General features: G+C 27.4%; 2 protein-coding genes across 3 annotated transcripts in view; both read right to left on the bottom strand.

The window, feature by feature from the left end:
• Positions 1-13,581, bottom strand: part of LOC100203159 (cilia- and flagella- associated protein 210) — a 37,629-nt gene extending 24,048 nt beyond the window's left edge. The window contains exons 1-7 of one of the 2 annotated variants that reach the window (XM_065810917.1): positions 13,427-13,581; positions 12,653-12,696; positions 9,939-10,094; positions 7,609-7,662; positions 7,159-7,278; positions 3,421-3,537; positions 2,404-2,492 (exon numbers count right to left, since the gene is read on the bottom strand). In XM_065810917.1, the coding sequence (XP_065666989.1) occupies positions 2,404-2,492; positions 3,421-3,537; positions 7,159-7,278; positions 7,609-7,662; positions 9,939-10,094; positions 12,653-12,696; positions 13,427-13,472 (626 nt within the window). In that variant the 5' untranslated portion in view covers positions 13,473-13,581. The remainder of the gene's footprint in view (positions 1-2,403; positions 2,493-3,420; positions 3,538-7,158; positions 7,279-7,608; positions 7,663-9,938; positions 10,095-12,652; positions 12,697-13,426) is intronic. The other variant, XM_065810916.1, reaches the window with a different exon arrangement.
• A 4,387-nt stretch (positions 13,582-17,968) lies between these two features.
• LOC136086990 (uncharacterized) lies at positions 17,969-19,189 on the bottom strand. The gene has a single exon (XM_065809492.1). The coding sequence runs from the start codon at positions 19,187-19,189 to the stop codon at positions 17,969-17,971; it is 1,221 nt and encodes a 406-aa protein (XP_065665564.1).
• Positions 19,190-20,001: the final 812 nt, after the last annotated feature.

Here is a 20,001-nt window from a genome sequence, read left to right as displayed (position 1 = left end):
AGATTGTTTTAGAACAGTTTGGAATTGTAATTAGTTCTACCAAGTATGATTTGAACAATAATATTAAAACAAGTAACGGGTGATGCGAAAGTTATCGGACAAAATAAAAACGTCAATAACTTATTTATAAATAAAAAAACAAACTACTATTATATTTTTTTTAAATAAAGCATTTATCTTTTAATAAAAATATATTATTTTTTATATGAAAAAACACCACCATCTGCAATTGATCTCAATTTTGCTCTGACGCCTTTCATATGCGACTGTAAAAAGTTTAAATCAATTTCTTGTAGTTTTAGTTTAATGCGATCAATCAAAACTTGCTCTGTTGAAGCTTGCCAATCTCCCTCGTAAACCTTCTGTGCCAAATGTCCCCAAAAATTTTCAATTGGTCGTGCTTGAGGTACATTTGGGGGATTGGATTCTTTATCAACGTAATAGACATATTGGTCCATCCAATTTAGAGAATCTTTAGAATAATGAGAACTTGCTAAATCTGGCCAAAATAAATATTCAAAGTCTCCATGATACTTGTGAATAAATGGAAGAAGTCATTTTTCTAAACATTCATTAATATAGATTGATGAATTGATCGCTACAGCCTTGGAAGTGCAAAAAAATGGCTCGGGCATACCACGGTCAGATATGGCTATCCACATTAATAATTTTTTTGGAAATTTCTTTTTTTCTATAAAACGAATACTTTCTGGGCATGTCTTTTTGTTGTTTGTGTAGTATCCAGAATTTCCAGGCATGTTGTCCCCTGCAAAACAAAAGTATTTTTTGTCATCAATGACTAGAAGCGATTTTGTGTTATAGAGTTGGTTAACTAGTTTCCTGCTTCTTTTCTTTGCCTTTATTTGTTGTTCTATAGTGTATTTTGGAGTCTTTTCACGTTTTCTATATTTAATATTCATTTTTTTTAACTGACGACCAATTGCCGATTGATTTACACCGAATTTAATACCTATTTTTTTCTGACTGACCCCTTTTCGATTGTTGACAAGTCTCGTTAATTCGGCTTTCTTTTCTCTAGTCCAGGAAGTCGGACGACCAGGGTGCTTTCTATCAAAAAACGATTGAACAGTTTCAAGTCTTTTTAGGTTATCATATATTGTACTTCGAGCAAATCCTTCCTTTTCAAAATGATTTATGATTTTCTTTTTTTTAATATTAGGTTTATTTACAAAAAACATTTTTAGTCGCTTTTGAAAATATTCTCGTTCAGCTGCATTTAACCTCATTTTAAATAATTGTGTTTCAAATAATAAAGTTTATATTTTATAGAACGTTTATGCCTACGCATAAAACCACAAAAACTAATTATTATGCTCAAATAATGAAATTAAGATTTGTCCGATAACTTCCGCATCACCCATTATGATATGTCAACAATGAAATTACAAAAAAACACAATATAGCAACGATGAAATTATACAAAGTATGATTAGTCAACAATGAAATTATAATAAGTATGATATAACAACAATGAAATTATAGCAAGTATGATACAACAACAATGAAATTATAGCAAGTATGATAGAATGACAATGAAATTATAAAAAGCATGATACATCAATAATAAAATTATAACAAGTATGATACATCAAAAATGAAAACAACATAAAACTTAGATTTATTTAAATAGCATTTTTTTTTTTCTAATTCTGATTTACTTTCAACAAGGCTGCAACCAACCACTATTAAGTCGAGAGTTACTAGAAAACAAAGAATAGAGTTAAAAAGCAAGGAAACAGTTGCAAGAAGACTTGAAAAGTTGTACGTTGTATGAGTCAAGAAAACATGAAGAGAATTCAAAAGGGTTGAAGTGCATGGAAAAAAACTAGACCAATAAGACCAAGTTTTTAGAACATGCAGGGACAGATACAATAAATGAATGAGACTTTGCTGAATGAAGAGTAAGCGTGAATTAGTTTTGGTTGGGGAAACAAAAGATGATAGCTCATATGAGCAGCGACCATGATAGTACTCGCAGAAAAGAGACAGAAACACAACTTTATGGCAATTGAAGAGAGGCCAAGCTTGGCAGATAGAGCAGGTCCAACTATGTTTAAAATGCGTTTTTAAAACTTGTCAAGAAGAGAAAGAATATCATTAAAAGAAACAGCCCAAATATGACAACAGTATTCCAGGAATATGATTAATGTAGATAAGAAATAAAACAGGATCGAGGATAGAACATTGAGGTACCCAAGAAGTTATTAAAATTTAAGAAGACTAGCTTTCAAAGATGACTTTAATAAAGCAGTTTTAAAAAAATGACTTTGATAATCTCATTTTATTTATTTAGTTGTTATCTAACAAGAAAATGTCCAAATAAACAATGAAAATTGTTTTAGAAAACTGAAACTTTACTAATGAGTTTAAGTGTATTCTTACTGAAGTAAAAGAAAGTCAGCAACATTAAGTTCTTTCTTTAATTTAATAGCCAATTTTTTCTCTTCATTTTTAGCAGCTTCTTCAATACTCTATAATACAACAAATAAGATTTATATTTTAAAAATAATGTAATAGAAATTATGAATATTATGTTAAATATAAAAAAATATGAAATATACATAACAGTTTATAAATGTTTATGAAATAATGTAAAAAAAAATTTTATCATTGTTTTAAAACCTTGATATCTCTATAATTGGACTAGTGGTTGAGCATTTGACAATCAAGAGGTTTGAGGTTCAAATCCAACCTACACTTCTGAAAATATTGTACTAACCTATTCTCTCTGCAAGCAAAGCTTAACTACCTAGTTTAAATGAAACTCATGCTCCAAGATTCATGAGGTGAACTTAATAATAAAAATTTTTGTATTTGCTATAATTTTTTTTTAATTTAAATTTGTAATATTCATTGAACTGTAACCATGCACAAAATCTTTTTTTTTTTTTACAAAAAACCCTAAGCCCTTAAGTTTTTTAAATAAATATATAAAACATTCTTAAGTTTGAAATACACAATTTTTTTATAGAATTTTCTAGTTCCACATGTTAAAAGCCTAAAAACAAAAAAATTCAGAATACTTGGTTAAAAACTCTTACTTGAAATGTTCAGAAAACTTGCTTAAAATTATTCAGAGTGCTAAATTGTAAAAATTTCAAATTAAAGTTTTTATAAACAACTAACAAATTTATTATTCATAACGACAAATAGTTAACAAATAGAGTTGAGCGCGGTACTATCAGGGACGTGGCTGGGATCAAACTTGGAATCTCTCGTTTATGAAGCAAGCGCTCTACCACTACACCACTACCACATTATATATATTGGACCTCATGGAAACAATCTTTTACTCGTTGTATAGTTTTTACTTTTACTTGAGAATCAAATTAGATAATAATGACACATTATCTTACAAAAAATTAGTATTTATATTGACATAAACAAAATTAAGTCTACCTTTTTTTCCATTTCCAAAAGATGCTCATTTCTTTTTTTTTCCCATTCTTGTTTTTGAAGTTTAAATTTGCACTGAGCATCTCTTTCCTTCAAAACTTCAGTTAGTTGTAAGGCTCCCTAATTAAAAATATGTAAATTATACTTTTCAAAAATACTTTTATCATTTTTTCATTAAAACAAAAAAGAAACATGGAACTATAACTAAACCTAAAATAATTATCATTCGACATGAAACTCAGTACATATATGTCCAAGTACATAACTGCATATAATACATATCATAATCTTATGTACAAATATGTCTTAATTGTTTGCATAAAAATCTTTATGATTTATACCTGATTTGTGATGAGTTTTGTTTTGGTACTTTAATTTTAATTTTATTTATTAATATAACTTATATTTGACATTGCTTTATAGTTTTACTGCTGGTATTAATTATTACCGTCAATTTAGCTAATGTTACTCCAACTGTTCACTTTTATTTTGACACATATCAGTTAAGTTTATACCAGGGTAAAGGCAACTTTTTTAACAAAAAATTTAAAACTGTTAATATATCTTTGGCTTTTCTATTAATGAACAAAAAAAGTAAAAAAAGTAAAAAATATTAATTTTTTAGTAATGACATCATTAATTATGCACATAATCAGTGTTACTTTATTCCCAAAATTGTCAAAACTATTTGAAAATTTGAACATGAATTATTTTTTTTACATGTGTTTAGAACATTTTCAATTGAATAGAATTTTTTTAAATTTTTTTAAATTTACCAAGTTGACATTCAAACTTTAAGATATAAAAATTAAGAGAAGTTAAGGACCGAAACATGATAAAAATTTAAAAAATTTTTAAAAGCTTTTTTTTTAAAAAAAAAATTCTGATCTATAGACCGCATTCCTAATACTTTCATCTTAAAACCTGCAAAATTTCAGTTCATCTATTTCTATCAAAAGTTATTTTTTTTTAAAAATTGAGATTTTGTGAGAAAAAAAAAGTAGTAAACAAGCTAAAACAAGTTTTAAAAAGTAAAATATTGTAATTATTTGGTAACTATTTAATATTGGTCATAACCATGTCTCTCCTTCAAGTTTATCTTTATCATATACCCTTTTCTCATGATTCTGAGCTTTTTATGTCTTTTTTTTAACACAACCTTCTCTAATTTGGTCCTATTGTGACTTCTCTCTGCAGTATAAAAACCACAATTTACACCTAGTTTGATAAACAAAGGAAGTAGTCCTGCAGCACCATCATTATAGTTAATGACAGCAAGAACTACAGACATTTTTAAAGTACTGTTCCCAACATAAACTTGTTTCTAGCATTTTGTCCAAATCGGATTATTGAGAGTTGCAGTAACGTTCTAAGATTTACAATGCATACATTTTTTCAAAAGTTCATCACAACCAAGATCTTTAAAAGAAAATACTGGTTCGACTATGTCAGAGACAGCTGTGTCAATACTAATATTATCTTTACAAGCTTTACAAGTAATTTTGTTTCTTTTAAATTTTAATACACAAGGTTTCAGCTGTACAAGGGCAATACTGATAACATTTTTCAGAATCATCATGCTCATTTAAATGGTGTAAAACTGCAGCAATTGCTTTTCATAGCATATAAATTGTTGGTATTTTGCCTGATAGCCATACTATAATGATTTTGCAAGGTATTCATCACTTTTTCAGTTAGCCTTCCTTTCCCACCTCCAATTCTTTTACCATCAGCAAGTTTTTTCCCTTATAGTTAGCTTTAATTGTGTGAAGACATTTTTGAACATGTCCCACATACGTATTCTCCTTTGATAATTTTGTAACCTGGATAAGGATCAGATTTTGATATCTCATCAAAAGATATCTCATCATTTAACCTATAAAAGATAAAACCTCAGTTATTGCATTTGCCTTTCAAAATCAGTGTCACAACACCATTTTGCAATGAACCCATCTCAAATAAGAACACTAACAAATCTTTAATTATAACTCATTTAAACTGAAGGAAGGACTGACAAAAAATTAATTACTGTCATTCAGGATCTTTATTTTGAGAACAATTTTTGTGGGTATTGCTATGAAGCCAGAACTAAACAGTTTTTTTAAAAAAAGGTAAATTTGATGAAAATTAAGATTTTCAACTTTATGCAAAAATTTTTTTGCATATATTGAAATAGATAGATTTAAAAATTTAAAACATGCATTTTGGCATTTTTCATCACAACCCTTTATTGCATGCTGTAGATTTTAAAAATAATAATGGCATTGAGAAAAAAACAATATTTTCAATTTATTATTTAAAAAACAGATTTAAGTTAAAGTTAAAAGTCATTTTCAAATCAAATCAAATACATTTCTGAATAAAATTTTGTACATCAAGGATATTTACAAATAGTAATGAGTACTATTATTAAGTAAATACCTGTCAAATAATAACAACAATAAATATAATATAGATATCAATAATAGAAGTAATTATAAAAAGTTATAATATAAAAATATAAGAATAATAATATAACAACAACAATAATGACAGTAATAAAAATAATTATTATTATAACAACAATACACTAATAATAACAACAATAATTACTATAATAATAATAACAATACTAATATTAGTTATAATAGTTAAAAGTATTTAATAATAGTAATGTAAATATTTATAAAAATAACAATAAGCAATAGTAATGACAACAAAAATTATTATAGAAATTAGAAATACCAAACGTGTTTTATTAATAACAGTAATAATAGAGAATTTCACAACTTGCACACAAACCAATATTCTTTTTACAAAAATTAAAATTTTAAAAAATTGATTTTGCTTTGAAGTCATTATTAAATTATATTTTTTTTTATAAATAGAACCCAGCATGCAATGTTAAAAGTATCCAGGTAATCTATTTCAGTTATAAAGGCGATGCTTGTTTCATTACTTAAAAAAGGAATCTGATTTTAAAAAAATATCTATTCATGTGCTTAATCACATCATGTATGTGATTATGTATGACAGTGGCCATTGTTTGAATAAAGGAGACAAAATAAATGGTCATGTGAGTATGTGGTGTTATGCATTAAAACAGATTTAAGTAATTAGCTTAGACATATATCAGGATTAGAGAGTAGGTACTTAGGTAGAGATTAAATAGGCAGTTTACACACTACTTTTTGAAACTTTACACTTTACTTTTTGAAACATTAAATAAATTTTTCAAGAATTTTTTTTATCTCAATAAATAATTTCCAGAACAATATGTACTTGGCCAACTACTATCTGAATTTTTTCAACAAGAAAATTGGAAGCAAACAATGTCAATTATTACATAGCATAAAAAATCTTATCTAATAAACATAAATAAATCATAAACATAAATTAATACATAGCAAAAGTAAGCTTGTCTAATTCACATTAACAAATGCTTTAAAAAATCTACTCAACCATTGGTATCAAATGTTACTGCAAAACAGAACTTGTTACTTTTGGGTAATTACAACAGTGACTTTTGGAAATTTTCGAAAGTTACAACTGTAAAACTTAATTTTAGGCTTATAAAATTTAAACTAGACTTTAAAATAATAATTATACAAAACTTTCATTTTTTTCTTTATTCTAATACAATACTGTGCTTAATTTTAACACATAAGTTTTTTTTGTTTCTTTACTATCATTTAAACTTTACTATCATATAAAATGGAATATATATTTTTTTAAGTTGTAAAATCATAATATAAAACATACATGAAACTTCTTTACTCTATCAGTTTGAAAATACTGCTGTTGTTTTGCAAGTGCAATAGCTTCTTTCCTCTGCTGAGACTTTAGTTGTTCTTCTTCAATATCTATCTGCTGTTTTTTTATCTAACCAATAGAAAAAAAGTATGGATTAAAAAAAAACAAAACATAAAACAAGCAATTTAAGTAAACATTTTATATTTAATAAAACCTTAATCAAGTGTCACATTAATTTTGAATTTTGTTCTAAAACCTCACAAGAGCTTTTTTATTCATTTCATTAAGTTGTTAAGAGTAAAGAAGTTTTTATTTTGCATATAATTTTTGTTTGGTTAAAAAAATCAATTTTGTAAACTGACGAATAGTAATCGAGATTTTTTTTGATTACAAAAAAGAAACTTTTTTTGCTGTTTATAAAAAGTAGCTTGGTGAGTTAAGTAGTTTGATGTTTATTACCTCGTCCTGCTCATCTCTGAACTTTTTTTCTTCTAGCTTTTTAAATCGCTGGCCCTGTCAATAAAAAACATTCACTTTTAGATTTTTGGTGTTATCATACATGCTGTGATGGAAATAAATTACATTTACTACCATACCATACCGACATGCATGATATACATTTTTTAGTATTTATCTTAACCGTTGCACTTGAAAACTGGGTGTTTGAGATAATTATATACATATTATTTACATACATAAAGTAAATTTTTGTTTTTGAAGTTGTTACTGAAGTGTTAAATAAATTTAAGTACTTTGAAAATGAAAAACAAATCAAATGAGAAATAAATTCAATAAGCCGGGTGAATAAAAAAAAGCAATTGCTTTTTCTCAGTAATTGGTCAGCTTTATGGGAATAAAAGCCTTAGCAATTTTGTTCAAATTTTTATTCACGTAAAGCTGAGCAATTACTCAGCGCTTACTTTCAGAGTAAATTGCTTAACTTTACATGAATAAAAATTTGAGCGATTTTGCTTAAATTTTTATTCATGGAAAGCTGAACAATTACTCCAGAAATGCTGAGTAAAAGCAGTTGCTTTTTTTATGCATCCAGCCTAAAAAGTTAACTAATATCTATTAATTAAAAATTGATTATTCCTTTAAAACTAAACATTCTTAGCACTTCCCTTTAAACAAGAGATGTTCAACCTTTTTACAGACATTATTTTATTCTGACATCAACACGAAAGCCAAGAATATATATATTCCAAAACATTTAATTAATTAGACTTTTAAGCTTTTATTTAAATTTAAACATACTACAAAAAATTATTTCATGTTAAACTTGTAAATTTTTTTTTTTTTTGCATAAAATTTTATTGTATTTATACTGGATGACAAAATTGAAAGAGTATCAGTAAGGTGCACATCTTTTAATATATTTCTCTAGTCTGTTTTAGCATACTTGTTTTTTTGAGACCAAATAGCTTTACACAGTTTTTTTAATCAAATTTCCAGTAAAAAAGTTTACCACTCTTTACAATATTTGCTAGGAATAAAAAACTTTTCTTCACTGATTGTTGCCTAAGAATATCTTTTATTAACTCCATCTTGTCAATACAAAATTGACCTTTAAATTTATCACAACTTGCGGTATGTTTTGTAGTATAGTTTCTGTTTACATTTGCACACAGCAATTTTCTCCAGACAAATGAGACACATAAATAAACATTATTGACTGCTACTTAAAATATAGAAATATATAATGTTTTATAACGTGCATTTTTTTATATCCAAATGCGAACTTTTAACTTAAATTAAAATATATGGATAACAGTAGTTAGGTACGCTGAAAGCTATGTATAAAAAAATTTCAAAATGTTGGAATGTGTTCTGCCATGTCTGAGGACATTAAGGGCAACTTTGTGGCCCACAGACTTTGCATTGGACAACCCTACTTTAAATATCCTTTTGTAGAAAATCAAAATAAGACTTAAACTCTTATTCAATTTTACTAAAAACAATGTGTTCCTTTATTACTTGTAAGCACATCAGTAGCTACATCAGCTCAAATTTACCGCATATATCACATTAGCCAGTGACCAGGAAAGACATCATACTTCTATCAAATTCATTTTCTGGTTTATATAAATCTGATAACTGATTCATTATCATTAAACTGATTGTTCTCAGGTCAATAAGAAGTTTTTATCACTTATTGGCAATATAAAACTTATTCACCAACATCAACTACTGCAAGTAATCACTAAGCCAGTAGTTACTAAAATAATGACAGAAGAATACTGATATAACAGTTAAAATACTAAGATAACAGTTTTAGAGCTTAAAATACTAAAATAAAAGTTATAGAATAAAAATTTATGTCAAATCAAATTTATATGATCATTATTAAATTAATATGAATCAGGTGTTCAAAAAACAAAAAAACTTTCGGTGATAAAATAAGTACGCAAGCTTTTTAGAATAAAACCTTTAACAGTTTTTGAAAAATTGAAAATGGAATATGATGACATCATAGAGGTTTGCATAGTTAATAACGTCTCTTAAAATATTTAAAATGCACTTTTATGGCTTATTGAAAAGGAAAAAACTATAAAAAGTAAATAGGAATGATTAACTTATATTTTGTATTATAATTTTTTATGTTTGCAAATTTTATGAATGGTATAGGTTATTATTTAATAATTTTTGTTAACTAATTTTTTATAGCATTAATTTTACCATTTATATTTTATTTAAACCCATTAATTCAATGCTTTTTATTTGAATTCATTAATTCAATTTATACACATATATAAGCTATATTAACACAAGATTAATTTTTAAAACACCTGAATAGTATGGTTCCAATTTTTTGCAAGCTCTTTAGATTTTGCATATAACTCCTCTCTCTCTTTCTGCTGTCTAGCAAAAACTTCATTATCTGTATTCAAATTTAATGCATTATCTCTTATTCTCTGCCATTCATTTTGTTGGATTATTGCAACCTACATTATACAGTATAAACATTGTAAATCAATAAAGTCGCATAGCGCAAACATTATATATAATAATATCATATCACTAATTACAAACATATTATACAGCACACCTCTAACTAATCAATAACAGCAACTATGTTACATCAGTCATAAAAGAACAACAAAAGAATCTGTTTACAAAATATAAGCATGATAATTAAACCATAGCAGAATTAAAAAACTATAAAAATTATGTCAGACTGTAAATATGAGAATCAAAACATAGCAGAATTAAGAAACTACAAGAAATATAGAAATTAAGCAACAACCGCCAATGTATGATTATCAACATAACGATTGAAGCAATAACTCTTAAAAATTAATTTTATAATGTTTTTTTTTCAGTAACTAGATTTTAATTTTTAACATTTAACTAATCCTCCTCAACCCATTTCATGATGATCTGACTGAATTATACAGATTTTTTTTGGTCACAATACAAGAGAGTAGGGTGAATTTTTTTACTGTATGAAACAGCTTTGAATGAAAAGTTGATTTTATATCTTGCTCAGTTACATTTTTTTTAAATTTGCTAAGAAAAGCAATGTTTATACAAGGGTTATTAGCTGTAGCTAACTTTAAAAGTAAAAAATATATACTAAATTAACAAACAAATGGAATACTATAATATTACAAAATAAATTAAATTAAAAAAGTTTTGATATTATATAACAAAATTAGATTACTTCAAAGCTAAAATTTCTTACTCAATTTATAGCAATAGTTTGAATTCAGTAATCTTAAGTAAGTAAACATTTACTTAAAGTACATTTTATTTGTTTCAATATAAATAATAAGGCTCTTAACAACTCTTTGTGTTTAAAGTTGACAAAATCAAGTAAAGTTTATGTAAAAATCATTAAATGAATTGACAAAAGTAATAAAACTTTTTTTTTTTTTTAAAAAACCACAAAAACACAGCTATATATAATAGAATAGAATGTTTTTTTGTTTTTTAATCAAATCAAATATTTTTATTCTTATTTTTTCACTGTTTTTTTAATATTTAATTTGTTTTCTTTAATTGTTACTCATTTTTGTTGTATCAACTAATTTATTTAGAAAATCGGGATTAAAAACATTTCTATATCAATCTATCAATTATAAATTATTTATAATTGATAGATCGCCTGTCCGAACCAAAACCCTCAGTCAATGTAGCAGCACTCCTTGCATGTTCTACCTATTTAATTCTATGTATGTGCACTACTTGTATGTTCTTTATATTTTAGGCTATGGATGTACACTTCTCACATATTCTACATATCTCAGTTGATGTATGTACAATCTACGCTAATTTCCTTTCATAAATTGCTGAAGGTGTTAGATCGCAAATATACAAGTTTCTGCTTTTTTACACAGATAAATGTTTTTAGTAATGTTCTTTCACATCAACTTAATAACACCGCACAAAAATGTGCTAAAATACCATTTTCACAGTGAAGGAGTTATACTACACATTAATTCATCCACAACAACACATAACATGGATAAAAGTGCTAAAGGACTTTCATATATTTATTTATCAGTAATATTATTTTGATTACTTTGATACAGAAAAATATCTAGAACAAAATGTAATCAAAACTTTAACTCCAGATATCTCCTAATTAAAGTAACTTAATACCTTCAGCACTTATGTCTTCAATTAACTATTATATCATTTTAATTTAATATAATAACAAGCAAAGACTTGTTTATAAAAACAGCATGTAAAAAAAGCATATACAAAAATTTCTAGCTTATCTATTTTGTTGCGATCATAAACTTCATGACTCTTATAATAAAATTATTTAAATAATTACTATGCAATTAAGTTGTTGACAAAACACAAAAATACCATATCACCAACACATCCACACAAATATTACCAGCACAATGTTACCAAAAAAAACAACCAAACACTCTACCAAAAATCTTTTAGTTTCATAAAAATTTAATTCAACAGATAATGATTTTTAAATTACTTAAATCTAACAGATTTAAGTATTTAGTAGTAACAGATTTAACACAATATTAAAAGTGTTTTGGATAAAAATAGATTAATATATCTGTTATTCTGCCTATTAGGAATAAAAATAAAAACTTATATATCTTTTTATACATACATGTATAAAGATAAAAATAACTTTATTAAAAATAAAAAAATTAAACATTTTTACTCTGGTAAAAACGAATTCAGAAAAAGCTTACACTGTCGACATAAAAACTTACTAAACAATAATTGGATTTTGGTTATCCTGTCTTGTTTTAAAAAAAATTTATAAACAAAAAATCTAATAAGTTTAAAATTGTTAAATTAATTTGTTTCAAATAAAATGGTTGCATTAGTCTGAAACCCAATCTATTTCAAAATTTAAATAATAAACTTTTTTATTTCAAAATAGTTTATCACAAAAAAACATGTGTTTTTAACAGGCAAATAACTTTTTTTTTTAAATAAAACCTTTCATAAATTTAATGTAAATAAAAGGAAATTAAACATTCAATATGATCTTTCCAAAATCAAATAGATGAATACTAACCTTTTCGGAACCATTTTCACTTAATTTTGGAAGATTATAAAACTCTAAATATTAAAAAAACTTCATTTATAAATTTAGAATAAATCAGACATTTTATTTTATCTAATTTAGTACTTCACAGGCTAAATTTAAATTATGGTAAAAAGTATATATATATATCAACAAAATGTCCATAATTTTTTGTCATAGTTAGATCACATTAGCACATTAGCATAACTACGACAACAAAATAAATCGCCTAAATGAACCTAATAAAAATATGAAAATTTCAACTTTTTTTTGCTATTTTATCCACTAGAATAAAACATAAGCATGACTTTAACCTTCATATGTTTTACTATTAGAAAATTTAGGACCTAAAAATCTCTATAACTACATTTTTTACTTTTTTATATTTTTTATGTTTGCGGCATTTTTAAAAGCTGTATTTTATGTTGGATGTTTCATAAAGACTGTAACTTTATTATTAGTCTTGGATTTTTTTTTATATACAATTTTAAAATTATTTTATTTAAACAAAATTAAGTTGGTAGTACTTTTTGTGTACATATAAATTTATCAAAAAATTTTGATAAAAAGATTTTGAAGATAAAAATGTCTATAAGTAAAAAAAGACTTTTTGTTTTAAAAAATAAATGTCAAAAAATTGAAAATTTGTTCAAATGAATAAAACAACATATGCAAAAATCTGAAGAAGAACTTTAAAAAGTACTAAAAACAACTCTTGGAGATTTAACACCCCTTAGCATGTGACAAACCTAATTTTATTCTTACGTGTATATTCTGGCAAATTTCGTTGTCTACACAATACAGATGACATGATATTAATTATAAACACATCTTAGCTTAGAAAAACTCAGCGACATAGTAACCAACTGCGCATATTTTTTTCGCCATATTATATTTACGGTTTTTAAATATTATCGTCGTCAAGGTTACAATTTTGAGCTGAAACAAATCATTTGTTTTCAATAAAAACAAGTGGTCGTCTCAACAAATGAGACCTAGCTCCAACAGTTTCTATTAATAAAAAATTTTAATAAAACTTTTTTTTGTTTTTTATTTTCTGATTTTTCTAATTTTAAATATAAAAATCTTTATTTAAACTGATGCTACAAATTATAAATTGTACAATTTCTTCTAATGCTAAATATGTTTCTAATTAGCTAAAACCGCAAAAATGTAAAAGTAACGTAAATAAACAGTTCATTTGCGCATTAAGAAAGCAGCAGAGTTCTCACCATTGCGAGGGATATTAAGGTCACTAACACCATTACAAAAAATGCAGAGATATTTTTAAATAAAAGATTGTTGATATATAGTAGTGGTGTCAGGGTTTTAACTATTGGTGCGAGTTAATTTGATGGTTATTGGATGATTTTTTTAAGGAAGAATCCTTTGTAGTTTATGAATACAGATTCTGTCTAGTAGTTCAATATCAAACCAAATATTGAAGTGACTCAAGTTGGTTGCGTTGATTCGAATGATGTGTAAGACATTTTTATGGAAATGTTGAACTTCTTTTTTTACTGCAAGACTACATGAAGTAAGAACTGGAGCGCTATATATCATGTGGCTTATAGGGTACGTCCTGTAAACTAGTAAAAGGTTGATCTGAGATCCATTAGCTTAAGGCGCTTAAGTAAAAATGAAACTGATTTTATGGTGTTGTGCACTTTTATCTATTATTTATCCCAATCAAGATTCTCATTGAGTCAGGATATCAAGGTATTTGTAGCTGTTGACAGTTTCGAGCTCAGTACTATTGAGAATGGGTCGTGGTAGAGTATGGTTATTAGAGCACTAAGAAATAATTCTGCTGACTTAACGTTTGAGTTATTGAGTTTTATACCATTAACCTGTACGACACTGTCAACAATGAATTGAGATAAGGTGAATGGAACTTTATCTCCAATCAGTGCACTGATTGGAAATATATACACATCGCCGAAGAGTAAAAATAAGTGATCACTCAACTGAAGTAGTGTGATTAATTTTTTTTACTTTTTGGCAACAGTTAACTAAATAAGCTGCAGTCCAGGATGTAGGCCAGCTATGAAGAATGTTAGTTATACATAACCAATATACGTATTCTTTTGGGGATCAGTTTGATTTTTCAAAATGCAAGTACTTTCCACTCTGCTTAATGACTATGTAAAATAGCTGACGTTCTTTTATAAGACTCTGATTAAACAGCGTTATCCAATGCTTGGGTTTGACAAGCATTGTTGTTCTTAATGGTTAGCAGATGTTTTGATGTTTTGTAGCGATTGAGCGGATACCTTATTGAAAAGGTGCACTGGGGTTGTTGATGTAAAGCTTGTTTTTACGAGCTTTGTGGTCTTTGCGAAGTTGATACTCAAGCTCTCTTTCAGCTGACAATAAATCAGAAAAGGCTGTATATTTTTTGAAGATTTCATGTGCAGTAAGTTTGCAAGAGTATGCGAATCTAATTTTTTTTTTGGCAACATCCTTAAATTCTACCTCAATAGGTCAGCTATTTTGATATTTTTTTTTGTCTTGAGACGTGTGGAGAAATTACGATTGTCATTGTTGAGGCTTAGTACTTTTAGGACCTCTGTGATGCTGTTTAACGCTGCTGGCAGTTGTTGACCAACATCTGCTGCATAAGCTGATTCAGGGGCACCCAATATTTCTATATTTTTCTCAAGCGTGATTGTTTGCTTTAACTCAAATAGGACTTGACCAATTTCTGGCGACAAAGTTGGTTTGTTTTTGACAACATTACTCCAGAATCGTTTATTTAAACTTGCTTAAGAGCCTGATCGAGAGTAGAAATTATTTTCTATAACTACTTTTTTATGTTCGATTTTTTTATTTAGTTGGCTTGCAAACTGATAGTTGCTTTCTGTTGCGAAATAATATTTATAAACTTCATTATCCAGATATCAAGGTGGACGATTGATGGTGAAAATAAAATATTTCACTAAGTTACCTCCGGGTTGTAAAATTTAATTTGTTTTTTATTTCTTCGCAAGCGAATGTGGTTACTTTTAGAGTACGCGCTAATTATTCAGTGAGCGTAACTAAATAAAATCACAACCCAGTTAGGCAGAAAAGAGGGTACAAAGGTCAGGGGCCCGGTGGAGATCAAACTAATTTTATTCATTTTTGAGTTTTGGATGAAACGATTTATAAAATAAAAACTTTAGGAGACGGCATATATAAACATTTTTATAACTTGTGTTTTCTCGGCAACTTTTTTACTTATAACTTAAGTTTCAAACAAATAGAAAAACATTGTTCTGAGGTATATAATACTATCAATCAGGCACAAAGCTATTGTGATGCCATATGATATTCAGAGTCTTAAAATGATAAATAGCATACAAATTAGTATACTTATTTTTTTTTTTTTTATAAAAATCTAACATCTTATTGACGTTACTGTAACTGTCATTTTCAGGGTCTTCTTAGAGGCAAAATTTGAAATAATTTTTTCGTATTACAAGCTAATAACTAAATCTGATTCAATGCAAAGGATCATCGAATAGCATAATCGCTCCAGAAAAATTGTAGAATAAAGATAGTCTTTCACAAAAGCCAGCTAAAAGAACTTTTGCCTTCAGTGGTTGAAACAGGAAAGTTTAGAAAGATTTAAAGTGAAACCAAACATTGTGAATTTTTGAGTGTAGTCCTTTTTCATAAATTTCATTTAAAAGTTCAACAAGGTTTTCTATTGCTAGAATGTTTTTTTCTAACGGGAAAAAAAATAACGAACTTTCTCAGAAAACTCAATTCTACTTTATCTGCTGGGTAAAATTTAGCAAGATTCTCAGCTTTTAAACGTAGTTTATTTGCTGTCAAATATTTCTGAATTACTAAAAATCTTGTTCTCATTTGACAAGTAAGATGACCGGTGCAACACTAAACACAATACATTAACAGCTTTTGTATGCTTTATTGTGGTTTTAGCACGCAGTTTCATTAGGGAGTTATCTTTATTTTTTTTGCATTCTCTTTTCAACAAACATGATTTCGTTAAATTGCAAATTTTTTTTATTTAATCATGAAAAATGAATTGAATAGATTGAAGAAGACTCCCGTCCTTAACACGTTAACAAGCGTTAACCAAAAAGTTGTAATAATAGCATATATAAATAAATAACTCAAAGAAATTCGTCCAATTAATCAGATAATACACTTCATAATTACTTGCATTTGGATGGTTTAAATCTTTTAGACGATGTAACGCTTTCATGATCCCTCTCAACTTTTTTGTAAGCGGCTTGAATGCGTCAATCCTTGAGGTACATCCTGTAAAAGAAAAATGTGATGGTAGGCATGTCTCCTCCTTAGTGCAGTTGTCTTAGGTTTGACCACAACAATTTTTAATGTAAAGCTTATTCTCTTCTAACACAATTAGTATCAATTTTATAATAGCACTTTCTCTGACCTCCCATAGCTGTTTATTTTCGCAATGTAAAAAAACGAAAAATAAAAGTAATTTATTTGCTGTGGGACAAACCGGGAGTGCCGTATGTAATGATGGTAAAATATATCAATTTCTGAATTTCTCGAATAACTTTTTGAACCACCAATTTGCCACACTTCTTGATAAACTCATTATGTCATTTTCTCGAAAAGTAATGAGCTAATACTCATTTTTCTTTTTCTTAGTGCTTGGCAGTTAGATGCAAATGATATTTTAATGTTTTTTTGTAGCGAGGAATTAATTCAAACGCAATAAGGTTGTATCCCTTCCTATTTTTGTACAAAAAAAACAAACAAAAATGAAAAAAGTAAGACTTACAATTTACAAACAATAATTTATTATAACCATATAAGCCTCCATTACACAACAACAAGCTGGATTGAAGACTAGGATTAGCTAAATTAAACGATCAAAAAAAATATTTACACCAAAGCTTGGTAGGGGAGAGTATGCACCCATGATCCTAAAAATCTATCAGGCCAATTTACTGAATATATGTTTTCATTTCGATCTCTAAAGTAACAGTACATAATAGCAAATTTTATACCCTATTATAATTCAATAATCATTTTTTTACCAGAATATTTTAAGTAGATTTAAAATTATAAAAACTAAGAACCCTCAATTGGGATCATGTGGGATTGGGTGCATACCAGTATGCTCCCATGATCCTATCTATATGCACCCTTGATCCTATGTGTGTATACATGTTCTGAGATCAAACTTATACCATAAATGTGTAAGAATTATTTTTAAGTCTTCAAAAGTATGTCTATAATAAATACCAATAAAGTTATTATTAATTTTACTACAAATTTATCTTTCTTAAAAGAAAAAATCAATGGAAAAAATGTTGTTTTTTACTGAGACTCAACGTTTTTTTTTTCATTACTTTTAAGATCAAGTTTTCTTTTCCTTGTCATGAAGATCTTATTTTGCTTTTCATATTTTTTCTTTTTTGACTGAGACTTTTTTTTCATTTCCTGAAGCCTATTTAGTTCATTTCGAACAGGGGTGTCTGTGAGTATTCGGGTACGCTGACGCTTACGTCCTTTAATGAACTTCCTTGATCCAGCTTTCGGAAATGGCCTAATTTTTTCTAGACTTGCTTGATGAGAGATATTAATAGAAACACTGGATAGTTGACTTACAGGGTCAGATATAGGCTGAATTGGCAATACACTACAAGCTGGCCTTGATGACAGACTTGACATCAATGATTGATTAAAAGCTGGGGCATGAACAATAGCAGAAACTGGATCAATAATACCTGGAGATGGGTTAGCAGTAATAGGTTCTGGACGATCTGTTACATATGAAGCCAAAAACTCATTATCAGAAAATATGTTAGGATTAAAGGGTTCAATTCCTGCCACAGCAAATCCTGCAGAAATGTTAGACAAAGTAAAAGCTTGTGCATAAGCTTTCCTTACAACTGCAGCTATATCATATATGATCATCGGTCTTGGATTAGATACAACCCAATCATCACAGGCTGTATTGTAATAACGTTTCAAAGGCCCATAAACTGACCGATCTAATGGCTGCAGCTTGTGACTACAATGTGGTGGAAAGGACAGCATAGTTATGCCGTTTTTTTTAGCTAAATCTAAACACACAATTGAAACATGGCTCTCATGGTTGTCAAGAAGTAAAAGCACTGGATTAGCTGGTGAACTTTTCACATTTTGAATAAAATGTTTCATCCACTCGAAAAACATTGCACAATTCATCCAGCCAGATGGGTTTGCAACCCCAACACATCCAGGTGGACCACCATTTAACATACTTCCTTTGAAATGAACTCTTGGAAAAATAAAAAATGGGGGGATTGAGTTTCCTATTGCATTAACTGCACAACAAACTGTTACCAATGTCCCTCTTTCTGCTGAAGTTATCCTTCCAACTTGTTTATCTCCTTTTTCAGCAATTACTTTAACTGGTTTTTGAACGGTTGTAAGACCTGTCTCATCAACATTATATATGTTTTGTGGCTGAAATTTGTGTCGCAGACGAACATCTTTTAGATTGGTGAAAAATTCTCCGACTGTATAACGATTAAAAGCAGTTGCTCGTGCCATACTAGTAGCTTCTGGATTTCGTAAAGATAACTCATTCCTACGTAACATAAAACCACGAAGCCACTGTTTCCCAGCAATTTGTAAAATTTTCTAGGATTTAGGAATGCGCTTAGAAAGAGTCATTGCAAATTCATAGGCAAGTTTTCGTGTTGTTTTGGTTGACAATCCATAGTGAAGTTTTGAAGCCCTTAAAAGATAGTCTGATAAAGATGTTTCTTCTTCGTTGGTAAAGATTTGCATGGTAATGAAGTTAGGTTTGCAGACTGTACTTGGATTTAATTGACATTTCCTTACATATCTCTTAAGTGTCATTAAATTGATTCCCCTCTCTTTAGATACACGATAAACTGTACAACCATTAAGAACTGCATTAACAGCTGCTCGCATTTCATTTTCATTAACTTTACCTCTTGGTGGTCTATCGGTTTTTCTTTTTTCATGATACACCATATTTAACTGTAAAAAAATGAAAAATATTTATATAGTTTTGCTATATTCCTAATTTTTGGAAGAACATTTATAAAGATTTTTAATTATTAGAATCTACCTTATTAACAAACACACACACACACACACACACACACACAGATATATATATATATATATATATATATATATATATATATATATATATATATATATATATACATATATACATATATATATATATATATATATATATATATATATATATATATATATATATATATATATATGTATATATATATATATGTATATATATATATGTAAATATATATATATATATATATATATATATATATATATATATATATATATATATATATATATAT

This window comes from Hydra vulgaris, chromosome 11 (genome assembly GCF_038396675.1).
Source record: "Hydra vulgaris chromosome 11, alternate assembly HydraT2T_AEP".
Taxonomy (NCBI): Eukaryota; Metazoa; Cnidaria; class Hydrozoa; order Anthoathecata; family Hydridae; genus Hydra; species Hydra vulgaris.
The sequence above is the reverse complement of the archived record's forward strand: the minus strand, read 5'-3'. Positions and strand labels throughout refer to the sequence as shown.